The sequence below is a fragment of the Mustela nivalis genome, assembly GCF_964662115.1.
Source record: "Mustela nivalis genome assembly, contig: HAP1_SCAFFOLD_2163, whole genome shotgun sequence".
NCBI lineage: Eukaryota > Metazoa > Chordata > Mammalia > Carnivora > Mustelidae > Mustela > Mustela nivalis.
Window position 1 is genome coordinate 51283 of NW_028134502.1, and position 17415 is coordinate 68697.

Below are 17415 nucleotides of genomic sequence, written 5' to 3' on the forward strand. Positions count from 1 at the left end.
AAGGTAAACATGATGAAGGGATGGAATGTGACTGTGAAGATGAAAATTAAGAAAGATTCTTAAAATGGAATTTGATAATAAATTGGTTGAAAAAAGAAAAAGGAAAGGAAGCAATGTGATCAGGCTGGGGACTAGAACAAAACCATGTGCTAGATTTAGGGTATATTTTGATCCTTTAGAAGAAACTGTATCCCAAAATTTTAAAGAAATAAAAACTTATATGTATATAAAAAAGAAGGCTAAATACATTGAAGGGATAGAATATGACTATATGACTATAACAATGAAAATTTTAAAAGATTTTTAAAAAGACATTGATAAGGGGCACCTGGGTGGCTCAGTGGGTTAAAGCCTCTGCCTTTGGCTCAGGTCATGATCCCAGGGTCAAGGGATCGAGCCCCACATTGGGCTATCTGCTCGGCAGGGAGCCTGCTTCCTCCTCTCTCTCTCTCTCTGCCTGTCTCTCTGCCTACTTGTGATCTCTGTCAAATAAACAAATAAAATATTTTTTTTTAAAAAGGCATTGATAAGATAAAATAGTTAAAAAAACATTAGAATAGGAAAGTGGAAAAAAAAATTTTAAATAGAATAAAAAAATAAAATAAAAAAATTTAACTTTGAAAGTCTAAAGAATCAGGGGGAAAAGGCCACAAATTCCATATGCTATATTCCCATATTTCTGAGGTTTTGTGCAGTTCTCTTTGATCGGTGAACTTGGTCTTGGCTGGATGTTCTTGTTGATCTTCTGGAGATGGGGACTGTTGCATTGATTCTCAAATTTCTTTGCTGGAGGCAGAATTGCACGACCCTTGCCAGAGGCAAGGCTGAGTAATCTGCTTGGGTTCACTCTCGGGGAGCTTTTGTTCCCTGAACGGTTTCCATACAGCTTTGGAGATGGAGAATAAAGATGGTGGCCTCACAGTCTCCAGCCCCATAGGAGCCAAGAGCTTGGGTCCCCACTCCTCAATGTGCCCTCAGAAAAAAGCCACCAATCACTCCCGTCTCCCTTGTCTCTGGCTGCACTTCATGCTCACCCAGCCTACGGCCAAGCATTTCTATCTCTGGTGCACGGCTCCATTTGGAGTCTCCAAACCCCACAGATTCCTGGAGCACACTCCTGTATCACACCTCCTAAAGGAGAAAGGAGGGTTATCCTCAGATCTACCACTGATGGGGTCACTGCTTGAAGAGCAGTGGCCTGAATGTGTCTTGGATCATGGTTTGAGGTAACCCTGAGCTGAGAGCCCACTCCTCCTCTCTGTCTCTGCAGCCGGCTTCCCTGCTTCAGTACCTGAGGACTCTGCCATACTCCAACACCCCTGGTCTTTTTGTGACCCCACGGGTTCTGAGACCACATTGTCTCAGCAAGGGCTCCAGCCCCCCTCATAGCCTCTGGATTGATGTCCCTCAGTGGAGCAGACTTCTAAAAGTTCTTATTTTGTGCTCTGCTGCTTTGCCATTTGCTGGGAACCAGCCCCTGCCTCATGGTCTATGTTCCCGTATATTGCCTCAGATTCACTTCTCTGCACATCCTACCTTCTAGAAAGTGGTCACTTTTCTTTTCCTAGAATTGCTGCTCTTCTTCTTTTCAATCTCCTGTTGGGTTTGGTTTGTAGGTGCTCAGAATGATTTGATAACTATGTAGCTGAACTCCTGGGACCTGATGGATGATATTAGGTCTACTCCTCCGCCATCTTGCTCCTCCTCCAATATCCTTCCTTTTCAAGGCTGAATGATATACCATTATGTGTATATGCCACTTTTTCTTCATTCATTAATTCATTGATGGACACTTGGACTGCTTTTACCCTTTTGACTATTGTGAGTATGCTGCTATGAACATAGGAAGACAAATATCCGTTTGAATTACTACTCTCAGTTCTTTCAGGTATATACTCTGAAGTGGAATCTTTGGATCACATGGTAATTGTACATTTAATTTTGGGGGAAGCACCGTATTGTCTTCCAGACCAGCTATGCCGTTTTACATACTTCTAGCAATGCACAAGGGTTCCAACTTGCCCATAACTTCACTAACACTTATTTTCTGTATCTTCTTTGTTAGTTTTATAAATATGTTGTAAGTATTTAGCTTAGTACCTCTCCCATAGTAAGCTATCATAAGCATTTATTGAATTCATGAATGCTATTGTACCTTCTTCAGTTCATTGATATTTCTGTTGATGTAACAGAGTGTTTTTAAAGATTTATTTCTGTTAGAGAGAGAGCACATATGAGTGTAAGCAGAGGGACAGGCAGAAGCAGAGGGGTAGGGAGAGAATCCCAAGCAGACTTCCGGCTGAATGTGGAGCCTGACATGGGGCTTAATCTTACGACCCTGAGATCCTGACCTGAATTGGAATCAAGAGTTTGATGCTCAACTGACTGAGGCACCCAAGTGCCCCAGCAGAATAATTTTAAAGTGTGGGGCTCATGGGCTTCAGGTATCAGAATCACTTGTAGGGCTTGTAAGAAGTCAGATTCCCAGGCCATATTCCAATTCCATTGGAATTCCCCAGTCAGGGCCTGGGGAATCTATGGTGGTAATGGCATCTCCAGTGATGTTGATGTGCAATAAAGTAAGAAGCAGTGCTTTTGACAGGCTGTAAAAAGGCAGGATTTCTCTTTTCTAAGTCTCTGGCAACTTCCTATGATAAACTATAAAAGTTTCCTTTTTTTTTTTTTTTTTCGCTTCTGACATTGAATTCAACCTCACAAGAGCAAGTTTTGGATGAATGTTTTTCCGTAGATGTATCCTGTGTATGAGAGTGTTAGATGCTTACCTATGTGACAGCTCATCGGCTTTGTGCTAAATGACAGATATTGCCTGGTACCCAGGCTGCTTGGGATGATCCATAAAACATTTAATGACGATCTTCTTTTACTGCATACTAATTATCTACATTCTGCAGACAGTTTCCTGGGATGCTGCAAGATCAGTCCTTTGAGCACGGGATTTTGTTCTACAGAATTTGTAAACAAAAGTCATTTCAGTCAGCCTTTACCTGGTAAAACTTGTAAGCTGAGTACCCAGAACAAGCAGGGGTTATGGTCGAAAGTGCACTTCTCTCCTGCATGACTTACTAAATAATGTAGCTCCCAGAGCTAGCTATGAGAGATTTGGTGTCTTGTAACAGCTATCTAGCAGCGTATGTCCATCATGCTTGATGTTCATTAGTTAGATGAGATCAGTGAGTTAAAGAACTGTTAAATTTGTGTTTTCCTTTAATGATATGTAACTGTGGTAGCCGAGTCACAGGACAGGAACTTGACAGAAAAGGACATGGCGGTAAGAAAAGCTTATTGCAAATATACGACTTCATAAATTCTTGTAATGATTTGTCTTAGTGAGGTGCTTTGTCAGTTTGCTTAAAAAAATGTGGATGAGGAGATAAAAAAAAAACAAATGCATTATTCCTATATTTTTCTCCATGTATATGAATTATGCATGCATCTTCTTAGTGGGAAATTAATGTACTAATTTTGGATGTATTTTCAGAAAAAAAACTAATGGAAAATCTGTTTTGAGGAGGTTACATTAGCCAGAAAAATTAATGGAATTGGCAACATTTACAGTTAAAGCTTTGGTTAGGTTTTTTTGTTTTTGTTTTGTTTTGTTTTGTTTTGTTTTTTTAATGTTGAAAATGCCATCCCTTTGAAATTCTTGACTCATTTCTTTCATGTTCTTATCGTGTAGATAGATGTTCAGCAACTGTCTGCCAAAGCTAATTTACAATTTTCTTCCCAAAAAAGATCAATTTTTTTTTCCCCCAAACATTTTTAGTCACTACCTTTAGGATTTTTCTCTGGAAAAAAAAAAGAGTGTTGTCTGAGAATATTTTTCAGTGACAACAAAAATACTAAATGCTTTATAATTGAAAAAGTAAGCAAAACAGAAAAATTAAATCACAATAATATTAGTGTTATAATTTTAACATTTGAGATACTTACTCTTTCAGAAAGGTGCTAGTTTAATGATTTCCTTAACCTTAACCTGCTTTCTGTGGTTGTAAGACTGAGGATTTCCTTGGCAGAGAATCTGGCTCAGTGACAACACAAATTTGGCAGGTTCCTGGAAACCTTTTGTTTTGTAGTTTGAAACTGCAGCTTGCTGATGCTGATACGCCCTGCAATCTTTTTATGTTCTGTCATTTTGTTGGGGTCATTAGGTACTGTTTTAAAGGAAGCTAGCATTATATTTCAAAATATTTTTTCGCTTCCAGGCATATAGCTGTAGTTACCAAAGGTGAGAAGCCCACTAAAAACACTTCTGTCCCACAATACATTTTTATTCTACTCTGATGTCTCTTTTATTCCTAAGTTGATAGAGCCTTCATTTTGATTAACAAAACAAAAGTTTCATAGCTTTAGTTGGTATGAAAATTGTTAAATTATACCTGATTTTTTTTTGCACATTATAGTCATGTTTAAAAGGCTTTCAGAAAATACTCTCATCACTGAGATGCAATGTTTAAGAGGACACTGGGTGTTGGGAAAGAGAGTACGCATAGAAACTGATAGAAATCATGTGAATGGAGACAGGCAGGAGACAGGCATCTGGTGATTTCTCACACACACAAAATAAATTGATTTATAACTGAAATAATAGTCCAAAACAGCTCTGTCGTGGATCCTAGACCCTCTGCAGCGTGCTGTGCTTTCAGAACTTCAAAATAAATAGTAAATGATCAGATAAGTGTGAAACAGCTTTAAGTAAGCCCCCAGAGAGCTCTCTACCTGCCTGCATCTGGCGAAAGGCTTTCCATGCAGGTTGCTACAGGGAATACATTGAGGAGACTTCTCAAATTTTGGAGCTGAGTTTGTATTCTTTTCTGAAATGACTTTTGACTAGTTATTGGATTTTAAAGCAAAGGAAGCAAGAAAAACGATATCACTTGCAGTCAGTTTCAGGTATTTTTTATATATATATACATAAAATATGAATATATATATATATATATATTTTTTTTTTTTTTTTCATACAGAAACCACTGGAGGGGGAAAAATGGATCACATGCTGATTCTGGGGAGGGGTTGTGGTGCTGTAATTTAAAACAGAGATGACTGTAGTAAACTGACTCTTAGGTTTCAATTACCTTCAGTGGTCATTCTCTGCTTAGTGAAAACTGAGAATATTGGAATTTGATGCTATAAATATTAGAGTAATGGGTGAGAAATTTAAAAATACCACAAAAACATCCATAATGGTTGTAAAAGGCACAATATTTTTCTTCCATGAAAGTTGGTTAACAGTTCAATGCTGCTGCAAATGGTATTTTTTTCATTCTTTGAATGTGTGGAAAAGTCAGTTGCCTCAAATCCCAATACAAAAATGCGATTATTTTCATTTTTTCAAATGTTTCCAGTTCTTAAGCACATGCATATATTTTGAAATAATGAAATGCATTCCCCTCTGTGCATTTCTGTGCTTAAGGTTATATTGTAAATTTATTTTGACCTTTCTGTGTGTGCTTCAGACTTGCTAGTTCAGATGGCTTCATAACTTCATTGGGAGGTGATCCTATAATGGAATAAAGCATCCCTCTTGCTTTGAATTTTAGGGTTTTCCTTTTTTTTTTTTTTAATGACTTTAAGAATGCTGCATGGTATATTTGCATAGAAAGAATGTTCTTCTATTAAATTTTTACTTTAGGAAAAATTTCCCTTTTTGGAAATGTAGGCCAAAGATGTCAGCACTTTTGTCACTCTTGCCATCAATCAGGCAGTTTAAAACTTTCTACTTGCTATCATCTGTAATAATCCTACTTCTTCTATTTGGGAATGTGTTTCAAGTTGATAAATAACTCTGCTTTAAACTTGAGGCACTCTTAGTAGAAACGTCTACCAAAGCATGTCTTCAAATATAAGAAACAAGACTTGTGATTTATAAGAATCCTTAATAAATCAGTCAGATGAGACTATTTACAAAGCTTGTTTAAAATTTGACTTAAGGGAAATTCAGTAGAACAGGAAAGCATTTGGTAATTTTTCTTTGCACCAGGAGTCACTCAAAGACTTAATTTTTCTTTGAGCACATTGGTCACTTGACATGCAAAATCGTTGCTGTTCTTATTGTTTTATGATGTGGACCACAAAACTTACATTATTATTATAATTAGAAAGAGGCTCACTGCTACAATCATAGAGGCAAGAGGTAATTCTTAAAATTACAGAGATCACACCATATAAGAACAACTTTGTGAGAATCCAGTTTTTAATACAGCAACTTAACACAAATTTGTTAGCCTTTAGATAAGGCTTTTCTTTTCATCTGAAAACATTTCCCTCTACATACCTGATAATCTTCCAAAAGACCTAGCAGATCACCTGGCAGTGACATTAACTCCTGGTCTTGGAATCCTAATGTGAATATCAGTACATACATACATACATACAAAATCTTGGTTGGTTTTTTTTCCTGTCAGTGCATGCAAACAGTTGGTCTCTTTATTCTATTTATTTATTTATTTATTTATTTATTATTTTATTTCTATTTATTCTCTCTATTCTCAAAGTATAGGTTTCATATCACCTTCCTCAAAATTACCTTGGACATTTATTAAATAATAAGCTATCACAACTTTGATAAGTCAGGAATGCTTCTCTGAGTCATTAGCAATAAGAGATTGTGGAACAGGAGAGGGAAGAGAACGGAGGCAGAAGGAAGAGTGTTTGCAAAGGTCCTGTGGGAGGAGAGGAAATAAGGAATGCATGAGACTAAAAGGACAGAGGGATTAAACCCTAGAGACAGAGGAACGATGGAGGGGAATCTTCTTTGAGATTCACTTACATTACCAAAACCATCCCCTAAGCAAGGAAAAATGCAGAGCTCATTTACTTAGGTTAAACCAAAACATTTTGTGTGCTATTTGTGACAGTGTGAAACAGCATGAATTTCTGGAGAAAGGCCAACATTGGTTGTGTAAAGCTCTGATGATCTTTTTTTTCCTAAGTCATCAATGAGTCCAGTAGTCTCTATGGACATTTTTCAGTCTTACCCGACCTTGGCCTACCGTGCTACAACCTCAGTCCCAATGATTTGACGTAGTGATATCCTAACTTAGAAAAGACACTCACTTGACAGAGAAAAGTGACAGTCCAGAATTCTTGTACTCCCGTCATTCTTGAGCACTCCTCACCTGGGTGGCTACCTGAGGTGGTGGGCCCGACCCTGAACGCCCGGCAGCAGGCCTCTGGTTATGTGAACAGAAGTAAATCTTGCATGAATCCACATCTGTCTCATGACGTGTGAAAGAAGATGCTGTAACCAACTGGTGACCTTTGCAGCATGATCACAGCGAGATCACCTGTGCGGCCCCTTGGCATCTCTATTTCAACTCAGTTTTGTTTTTGTTGTTGTTGTTTTTTAATTAAAAACTTGTCAAATTCATGACTAGGTGAGACGAATAATCATTTTTACTGATATAGATATATGTATATATACATACTATACATATACATATATATACACACACATACTAGGAAGGAATCTGAGGCTTTGGCTTTGCTTTATGTTAATGTTTATCAAAATGACTCCAGTGGGAAAAAACATCTGAGGATGTTAAAGACAATTTATGATAAAAGAGTCTCTCATTAAGTAAATTTAGAACAACACTGAATTATTTGGGCTTCTTTTTCTCTGATTTTTCCCAACTTTTAATGTGGAAGTTCACAGTGTAGTTCTCTTCAGAAGGGGATGGATATTACATTTTTAAGTTTCACTTGTCTAAATAATTCTTGCTGTAATGTTTTTTGAAGACCATATGGAAGACAAGTTCAACAGGACACTTAGGAAAATGCTTCAACGGGACACTTTTGGGAAAAACTAATGTCACATTGGTTGTCATTCCCAAAGGACTTTGAGAAAAAGAGTTTTTGCCAACTGCACATTACACATCAGCGCACTTGGTAATAAGGGGAACAGTAGCATGCATTGTCATGACAATATTAAAGATATGTATCCTTATGATCTACTGTTGGAATTAGATAGTATCTCTCTCTTATTAAGCAAGCATGTTATAGCAGGGTGCGTCCAGTCAAGAAATATAACCACACAACAGGTTAGACAGGGGAAATTTAATATGAAAGTATAACCACTACAAAAAAGTGTAACCATAATATATAAGAAAACATTTTATGGTATCCTAGGGCTAAGGAAGAGTAACCAAGGAAGGACAAATTTACAAAGGGTTCAGACTTTGCTGGAGAAGGTATGGTGCAGCCTCCAAAGGGCAGAGCACCTTGCTGATTTAGACAGGCTGGAGGTCCTCTAGAGTTTCTAGAAAGCAGGAGGCCACCCTCCAGGGTGCACACTGAACAGGGGATCTGCAACTTCCATGCACTGGAAGTCATAGCAACTATCTCAGCAAGAGGCATTCAGAGCATGGGGGCTATGCAGAGATGACAGAGGGAGTAGCAGATCTGTGTTTATTTCCTGGGCCACAGGCAGGCTTGAAGAAGCAACCTCTGCTTTCTGTGACACCCTCCAGGTCAATGACAGTATAGGATTTATTCATGTTGAGAAAGCTAGGAAAGATTAACCCCAGACCAAGGCTGTAAGATTATAGGGTGGCATTCTATCCCTGTGACTGGGAGGGCTCCACTGGGTGTTCTCACATCATACAACCCCTGATACATTTCCTCGCAGGAAGTTGCAGAAAGCCTATTCCTCCTGCACTGACCCTCCAGCGCCCTCTACTGAGAAAGGTGAATATTGTAAAGGAGAAATAGTTAAAGGAATTCAGCACTTTATTGAGGAGCATGTGTCGAAGACTACACTGGGGGAGCTGAGAGGCAATCATTTGACAACTGACACAGATGTCATTTAATCATTCATAATGGTGGCCTCTACCAGTCCTGTGTGCTGGTACTGCTGTTTATGTGTCTCACTAGGCCCTCTAAGTAGAATAAAACTTGGAGTGATTATCAAATGACTTGCATGTTTTATAACATCTTATTTTTAAGTAATCTAGATTTACAGAAAGTTGCCAAGGCTGTGAGAGCGACCTAGCAATCACTACTTAGTTTCCTTCAAATGTGACATCTTATATGACTGTATAGTATAGCATCAACACTAGGAAATTAACATTGACATGATATGTATATATAGTTTATATATGTATATATAGTATATATAGGGCATTTTATCCTCTGTAGTTGTTACATTTTTACTGTAGTTGTTAATTCTTAATTCTTTATAGTCATAGCAGTGGAGAGCAGAACATTGCCAACCCCACTTCCCCAAAGGTCTCCCTTGTGCTACCTCTTCATAGTCATAACTACCTCGCCTTCCACATTCACAACCCTTGTTCAGCATATCTATAAACCGTCATTCAAGATTGTTATGTAAATATTTCAAGAATGTTATATAAAGGAAATCAAGTAGTATGTGATTTTTGCAGGTGGGAGGTGGTACAGAAGTGGTTTTATTTATAGCACAGGGACAGGACCTGTGGGCAAAAAGAGCTGCTGCCCCCATGATTGTGAGGGGTGGCTGGTTATATATACTATGTGGTTGGGGCCGGTAAAGAAAAGGGAGTTTTCCAAAAGGATTTGCATACGTTAAAGAAGACTCACACAATACTGGATACAGGAGGCCTTGGCATTGTCAAGTTAAGGTTGTTTTCCATCCAGCAAGGCATTAATATGAAGGTAGCTGGGAGCTTCCTGGAAGAACATTACATTCTGCCCGCTTCAAATATCTGTCAATGAGCTGCAGGTTCTAATAGCATTTAATTGTATCTGCATTTCCTTCTGGAGACTAGGTTATTTGATAGAAATTGTTCTTGTAAGTCAACTAACAGATGATCCTTTCTACTCAAAGAGGTTTATCTGTGTTGACCACATTGGATTCAGCTGCCTCCCCCACCACCTTTTTTTTTTTTTTTTTTTTTTTTTACTTGTCAGAAATTGAGAGAGAGAGAGAGAACACAAATAGGCAGAGAGGCAGGCAGAGGCAGAGAGAGAAGCAAGCTCCCTGCTGAGCAAGACTTGATCCCAGGAACCTGGGATCATGACCTGAGCAAAAGGCACCGGCTTAACCAACTAAGCCACTCAGGCATCCCAAGCTGCCTCTCCCATTTGTAACTCCCCTATACATTCCCCAACTGACCAATATTGACCCATAGGTAGGTACATCTCTATGCCCCTATTCAATAGTATATGATCTGAGCTTGGCTTTTTTTCTCAGCGTAGTATCATTTCATATACAGTTGGAAAATGGTTCTTATGTTCTTTGAAATCGCTAGCTTTTCACTGATGTTTTTAGATCATTTAAATTTTCTGTAATAATTGATATTATTGGGGCGCCTGGGTGGCTCAGTTGTTAAGTGTCTGCCTTTGGCTCAGGTCATGATCCCAGAGTCTTGGGATCGAGCCCCACATTGGGCTCCCGGCTCAGTAGGGAGCCTGCTTCTCCCTCTCCACTCCCCCTGCTTGTGTTCCCTCTCTCACTGTCTCTCTCTGTCAAATAAATAAAATCTTAAAAAAAATAAAATAAAAATTTAAAATTTTTGATATTATTATTATTTTTAATTGATAACCGTGACATTTCAGTTTGTTTTACCTTAGTTTTCCCTGGGTTTTTTATTTGTTTGTTTCCTTTTCTCTGACTTCTGTGAGTTACTTGACTATTTCTTAGAATCCATTTTGATTTATGGTTTTTTTTTTTTTTCTTTTTAACATATCACACACATGCTGGAATTTTTTAGTGATTTCTGAGATACCACGTTGTTTATGTATAACTTATCACAGTCTGTTGGTGTCAGTGTTTTGCCAGTTGGAGTAAAATGTAGAAACTTTACCTCCTATTCCTTTACTGTTCCTAATTTATAATGATATTGTTTAAATAACTCCTCTACTTATACTGAACCATATTGAACAATATTGTGCTTTTGCTTCAGCCATCAACCATAGATTAGGAAATTTAAGAAGAGAAAGTCTAGTGTATTTAAACATGATTTTTTTTTTAAAGATTTATTTATTTATTTGACAGAGAGAGATCACAAGTAGGCAGACAGGCAGGCAGAGAGAGAGGGGAGGAAGCAGGTTCCCCGATGAGCAGAGAGCCCGATGCGGGACTCGATCCCAGGACCCTGAGATCATGACCTGAGGCGAAGGCAGCGGCTTAACCCACTGAGCCACCCAGGCGCCCTTAAACATGATTTTTAAAATCTTTTTATTTTTCTTTCTTCCTCATGTCCCAAAATTCTTTTATAATTTTCTTTGTATTTTAAGAACTCCTTTAACCATTCTTTTAGGGCAAATTTGGTGGTAATGAATTCTTTTAGTTTTTCTTCAGCTGAATGTCATTTTTCTTTCATTCCTAGAAGGATAATTTTCATAAAAATGGAATTTGGGGTTGGTAGTTATTTTCTTTTAGCACCTGAAAAATACTGTGATTCTTTCTCTTGGCCTCCACAATTTCTGATGAGACGTCCACTGCTATTTAAATTATACCCCCCACCCAACCCAGGTAAGGTGTCATTTCCTTCTTACTGCCTTCAAATTTTTTTTTTTAATTTTGTTTCCTGAAATTGTATTTTGATGTGTCTTGGTGGTTAGCTCAGCTTTTTTAATCCATAGGTTCATGTCTTTTGCCAAATTTGGGTAATTTCCAGACAGGATTTCTTTGACTAGTTTGTTAGTGATCCATTACTGTTAGGTGGCACTGATATTTCACTGATATCAACCTGGTTTCCACTCCCCACCCTCAACCTCAGCATTATTGCTCTCTTTGAGTGTTCCACCGACACCATTGTTGGAAGAGAAACCTTACCAACATGATGGTGAAAGCTGTAGCTGCCAACTCTGTGCTCTCTGATATAAGCAAAGAAGGGAAGAAGGAGAAATATCTCATGACCTCTTTGTAGTGCCAAACTACATGATCCTCACAAGGCCTTCACTGACACACTGGAGAGAGTTCTTACTATCGTGGTGCAGGGATGAAAATCCTGCCTCCTCACTCAGTCTTCTCTGACACCAGTATAGTGGTAGGAGGTTGGAGGAGACAACAAGGAGCAAAGTTGGTCTTTTTCAGGGTGTTTGTGATAAATATATAATGATCTTTGTCTCTAGTGCCTGGCAAATAACTACTAAAACTCTTGGAATCTCTGGAGTAAGAAGAGTGTCTTTCATATGGTAATGAGATGACTGGTAGATGGGATCCTATATTGCTTTATGATAGGGATTGTTTACCAGAAAGACAAAAAAATGGTTAGAGAGTTAGAACTTTTAACCACAGCCCTGACCTGTAAGGAGGGGAAAGGAGCTGGAGATTGCGTTAATTGCCAATGGCCAATGATTTAATCAATCATGCCTTTAATGAAACCTCCATAAAATCCCCTAATAACCTCCATAAAATCCCTCCATAAAATCTAACCCAGAAGTTCTGGGTTGGTGAACACATCAGGGTTCTGAGAGAGCGGTGCTCTAGGAGAGGGCATGGAAGTCCTGTACTACCCACCTCATATCTTACACAACATGTATCTTACACTTCACTATACCTAAGTTACATCCCTTATAATGAATGGGTAAGTAAAGTGCCATCCTAATTCTGTGAATCATTTTAACAAATCCAACCTGATAGAGGGATCATAGGAACCCTCAACTGTTAGCCAATTGGTCAGAAGTATTAGTGGCAACCTGGGGCCTTGTGACTGGTCCCTGAGGTGGGGTCCATGTCAGGAGCCTGAGATCTTCATATTTAAAATCTGGGCTAATGCCTGGTGGCTAGTCACAGGAAACCTACTTAGAATCCAGAGAGCTGGACAATTGGTTGATGCAGGGAAAGAAAACCTCACACATATGCATGTGTCATGAGCAAAAATAGCTCTATATTTACCTGGGGTATGGCAATCATGGTCTAAAATTTTTTGTCGTGCTAAGTTGCCTCATTTCCTGTTTCTTTGGCTAGTGAGGTTTTTCTTGGGGAAGTTCCTCTGTTCCCATAAGGAGTTATTGAGTTACTGTCTCTTTTAGCAACTAGTTCTGGCTATATAAGGCTGAAAGAAAACTCATGAAATTCACCACAATATTGCTCCTTAAATCTCAAAGTACTGGGCACCTTGGTGGCTCAGTGGGTTAAGGCCTCTGCCTTTGGCTCAGGTCATTGTCCTGGGGTCCTGGGATGGAGCCCCACATTGGGCTCTCTGCTCAGCAGGGGGCCTATTTCCCTTCCTTTCTCTCTCTCTCTCTGCCTGCCTCTCTGCCTCCTTTTGATCTGTCTGTCAAATTAAACAAACAAACAAACAAAGCAAAACAAAATCTCAAAGTATCTAGGCAGTCTGCCTTCTCTCTATCTTTCAAAGTCCTCTTATGTTGTGTTTTATATATAATTTCCAGGGGTTTTAGCCATATTTAGTAGGAAGGAAGAGAAAATTATGTCTATTCCATCTTTATCCAGAATCAGAAGTTCCCAATCAGTTTTAAATATAAGATTTTTCTCCTATAGGAGGAAAAAATTGGTTTTCCTCCCTACTTGGCAATTTTTTTTTCTTCCTGGATTTCTGTTCCTAATTCTGCAAGGTTGGCTCAGGAACAATTCTTTCATTAAATAACCTCACAAGGTCACCATCACCAGCTGTGACAATGTCTCAGTCATTCCCTTGCTAATAAACTCTTTTCCGAAGTCCATTTACACATGAGTCACAGACATTTCCAGCATATGTTGATTAGATTCTCAGCATATGCTGATCAGTTTTCCAAACAGATATTCAGGTTTGTTGAGTGCTACTGTTTTTTGAAATTTTTTTTATAACAAATGACTAATCCAAACTTATTAACTAGCAATATTACTAAAGCCAAATTTTCCAGTCTGTTCAGTCTGTGGGTTTGTGGCTTAAAATATCTTCATCCTTTTTCCAAGCACTCTTATGTGGGAGGCTCATGTGTAGCATAAATATCTGAGCGATTCAAATGATGTTTTAGCAAAAGATAGGGCACAGAATGGAATTAAGAGCTATTGGGGGAGAGTGTCTAATATACCCTGGAAGTTTTATATACATTATCTAATGTATTTTTCTTTCTTTTTTTTTTAAATTTTTTATTTTTTATAAACATATATTTTTATCCCCAGGGGTACAGGTCTGTGAATCACCAGGTTTACACACTTCACAGCACTCACTTTTGCAAAGTCTCACTATTCATGAAACCCAACTTGAGTTTGAACTCCTGCTGTAAGTAGAGCTAGCCAGCAGTCCATGAACCATTAGGAGACCATTAGATCAATTTAGTGGGTAGCAAGTTTTGTTTTGTTTTTTTAAAGTAAAGGATTTCAGAGAGGAATACATCACCAGATAGTTCACATAGTAAAAAAGACAGTATTTAATGAAAGCATAAATTTGTTTCTGATTTTTTTTTTATTTATATTGTATATGTGCTGAGTCCTACTGCACAGAATGTGTTTTATAATGTGGTTTACAGTCAAAGAAGTCTGGAGCCATTTTATTAGGTGACTTTTTGAGAGGTTTCCAGGCCTTCATCTAAGTGGGATTCTGTTAATACTTTTCCAGGAAAATTCATCATCCCTCAAGAGCAAAATTTATTTGTTTATTAAAAATTTTATTTTTTAAAGCTTCAAATTTGTAGTGTAGAATCTCTGGATTAGAATGGAAAGTAGCTGTTTTTATGGCAAAAATTTATGCTACCGTGTAATTCTTTCTCTGGGATTTGTATTTGTATGTGTAGGTTTATTTCTGGTAAGGGTGTATTTTGCCATTTGATTTTTTTTTCCCCTAATTCACCATGGAACTCTAAAACAAGGTGAAATTCTAATCAGGTTCACAATGAGATGTGAATTGAATGCGAAAATTAGGTTCCGGTGAGAGAGAGAGTCACACAGATGCATTTCAAATCCAGACTCTGTCACTCAGAACACTGGACAAATTACTTCTCAGTTTCCTTACCTGGAAAATAATCATCATAGTAGCAACCTATTCATTGTGGTGATGTTGAGATTAAAATTACATATATATATATATATATATATATATATATATATATATATATATGTAATTATTATCAAAGGCATTATAACAAAAACTTAATAACTGTTAGCTATTAGTCTATTACTTGTCAAGTTAAGACATTTGCGGAAACCAGTAATTTCAAAAGAAGTCCTGAACTGTTAGAGGCAGGAAATGAACCTTTTTATTTTATATTAGACTTGTTAAATTGCTCTTTTCTCAGAATATACTAAACAATGAATGAACATTATGTAAATAAGTGTGGGGTGATTTTACATAGAAAAGAGAATGAAATCATGTCTTCCTAGTTTTTGTCTCTTTATTTTCAAATGTCCATGGCTGTACAAATCAGTCCTCTCTGTAACCTAAGTTAACCGACATACTTTGGTCAAGTCAAGAGCCAGAAATTATATAGCAAAGCTGGATTTCTCCACTCTCCTACAAACCCCAAGAGTTGACACTCATTTTGAAAATGACTCCCATGTCTGAGTGTATCTTTGATGAAAGATACTTTTGATATTGCAGGACAACCTGGAGCCATCCGTGTTCCCCATACAGAAGGGCTCCCTGATCCTCCTGAGGCAGAAATGGGAATCCAGTGATTACCAGAAAAGTGAATGTTGCCCTGGGGGCAGTCGTTGCAGGCTCTTCCAGCCTCCAGAAAAAAAATTGCTTGAACCCAAAGGAGAAGTAGTGTCAGCACATGGACCTGCAGATCCCCCTAGTCTGCCCCACGGTGTAGAAGAGGCCTTGAATGCGGAGCCTGATGGGAAGGACCCTGAGGACAAGAGTGACAACTCCAGGGAATCTGGCTGGCCTGAAGTGCTGAAGGAGGATTCCTTGACTGGTCGGCGCAGGATCGAGCGCTTCTCCATTGCCCTTGATGAGCTGAGAAGTGTGTTTGAGGCTCCCAGGAGTGTGAACAAATCAGCTGAGTACTGCCAAAAGGTAAGAATTGAGAGTTGAAATTTATAGCTGACAAGCTAGGCAGCTTGCCTATCTACTGCCACTTACTTCTAAGCATGGACCGGAGTGTGTGGGTGTGCGTGTGTGTTTCTCCTCACCTATACTCTAGACATGTCTTGAAGCAACCGTGTAATGCTGTGTGAAATACGGCATCCTCTATCATTGACTTTCTCTATGGTCTGTTCCAGTAGGGGCTCGACCTCCTTTCAGTCCCACGAAAACAGCTTTGATGGGCTATTTCGTTTCGTACATGCCTTGTTTCCATAACTAGGTTATAAGTTTCTTAGAGGCAGGGGCAATTTCTAACCACTCTTTGTATTTCAGACATCTAACAAATGGTGCTGTGTTTAGCTGGAGCTCAGAGAGGATTATCAATAATGGTGTTGAAATGGAACAAGTGAGGGCTTTGGAACCACAGTGAGCCAGATTTTAATCCTAAAACCTGCCATTTACTTCTGTAGTTGCATGACACTTAACCTTGAGAATACACATGTCTTAATCTGCTGCTTTTCAGGGATATTGTGAGGATTATTGATACTATATTTAAACTACTAGGCATGGAGTCTGGAATGTTTTGTGGGAGGTGATGATCATGGTTCAGTGATGGTGGTGTACCATCATGTCACATAGGAAACAAGTCTATTAACTAAAGAAGACATTTAATCAAATGCAGGAAGATTAGCAACATTATTAATGAAGACCACATTTGTGCTTCTGTTTTCAATTAAAAGCAGCTACTGTTTAAACTGGAAGTGCTTTAATTTATTGCACCCATCAGGGCCCTTATGTAAGAGATTATAGTTAATTTAATAAAGAATTACTAAATGATCTCAGGTTTTCCAATTGGAAGCAAACTTCATCTTTGTTAATATTTTTTATCTAGTGACACTAATCAGAAAGGTACAGTCCTACCCTTCTTAATAAATAATTAGCACTCACAGGATTCACAGAAATAGAAAATTTTCCAAAATAAATTATTTTGCTAATACTTGTTCCCAGTTTTCCTATTGGGATATATTTAGTATTTACAATGAGACTATTCTTATACCTCAAATAACCCTACTTGATTTATTGTAAATATAGAATATGAAGTTATATTTATGAATGAGGTTGTGTTAAAACTAGAGCATTTCTCAAAAATGCAACTACTTGCCAATCCCTAATTTGAGAACTTTCTTGACTTCCTTTTTATTATACAAGCAAAATCCTTTTCGCTTGTAGTTTTATAATATCTTTTAGTTGGATGCCTAGGGATTGGGGTTTACCTGACATAGACATTTACAATGTCACTTATTTTTTGCATTAACAAATTAAAGAAAGTAAAGCCGTAGAAAGGGTTTCTATTGAACACCTATTGATTTTAGTGTAACAATTTTGGACATTAATTTAAGATAATTGATAAAAGAAATGGCCAAAAGTAGAAAAAATAATCTTTATAAATTATGTAATATAACTTATCTCATCTGGAGTAGGGGTAAATGTAAGA

The 17415-nt window shown here is 38.0% G+C and overlaps 1 protein-coding gene across 1 annotated transcript; it reads left to right on the forward strand.

The window, feature by feature from the left end:
• Window positions 1–3283: 3283 nt before the first annotated feature.
• On the forward strand, window positions 3284–15911 carry LOC309858304 (uncharacterized protein; the record flags this gene model as incomplete). The annotated part of the gene is made up of 2 exons (XM_082750982.1): window positions 3284–3289; window positions 15489–15911. Coding segments are annotated over 2 exons (429 nt in total), but the record flags the coding sequence as incomplete, so codon positions are not given.
• Between the last annotated feature and the right edge of the window lie 1504 nt (window positions 15912–17415).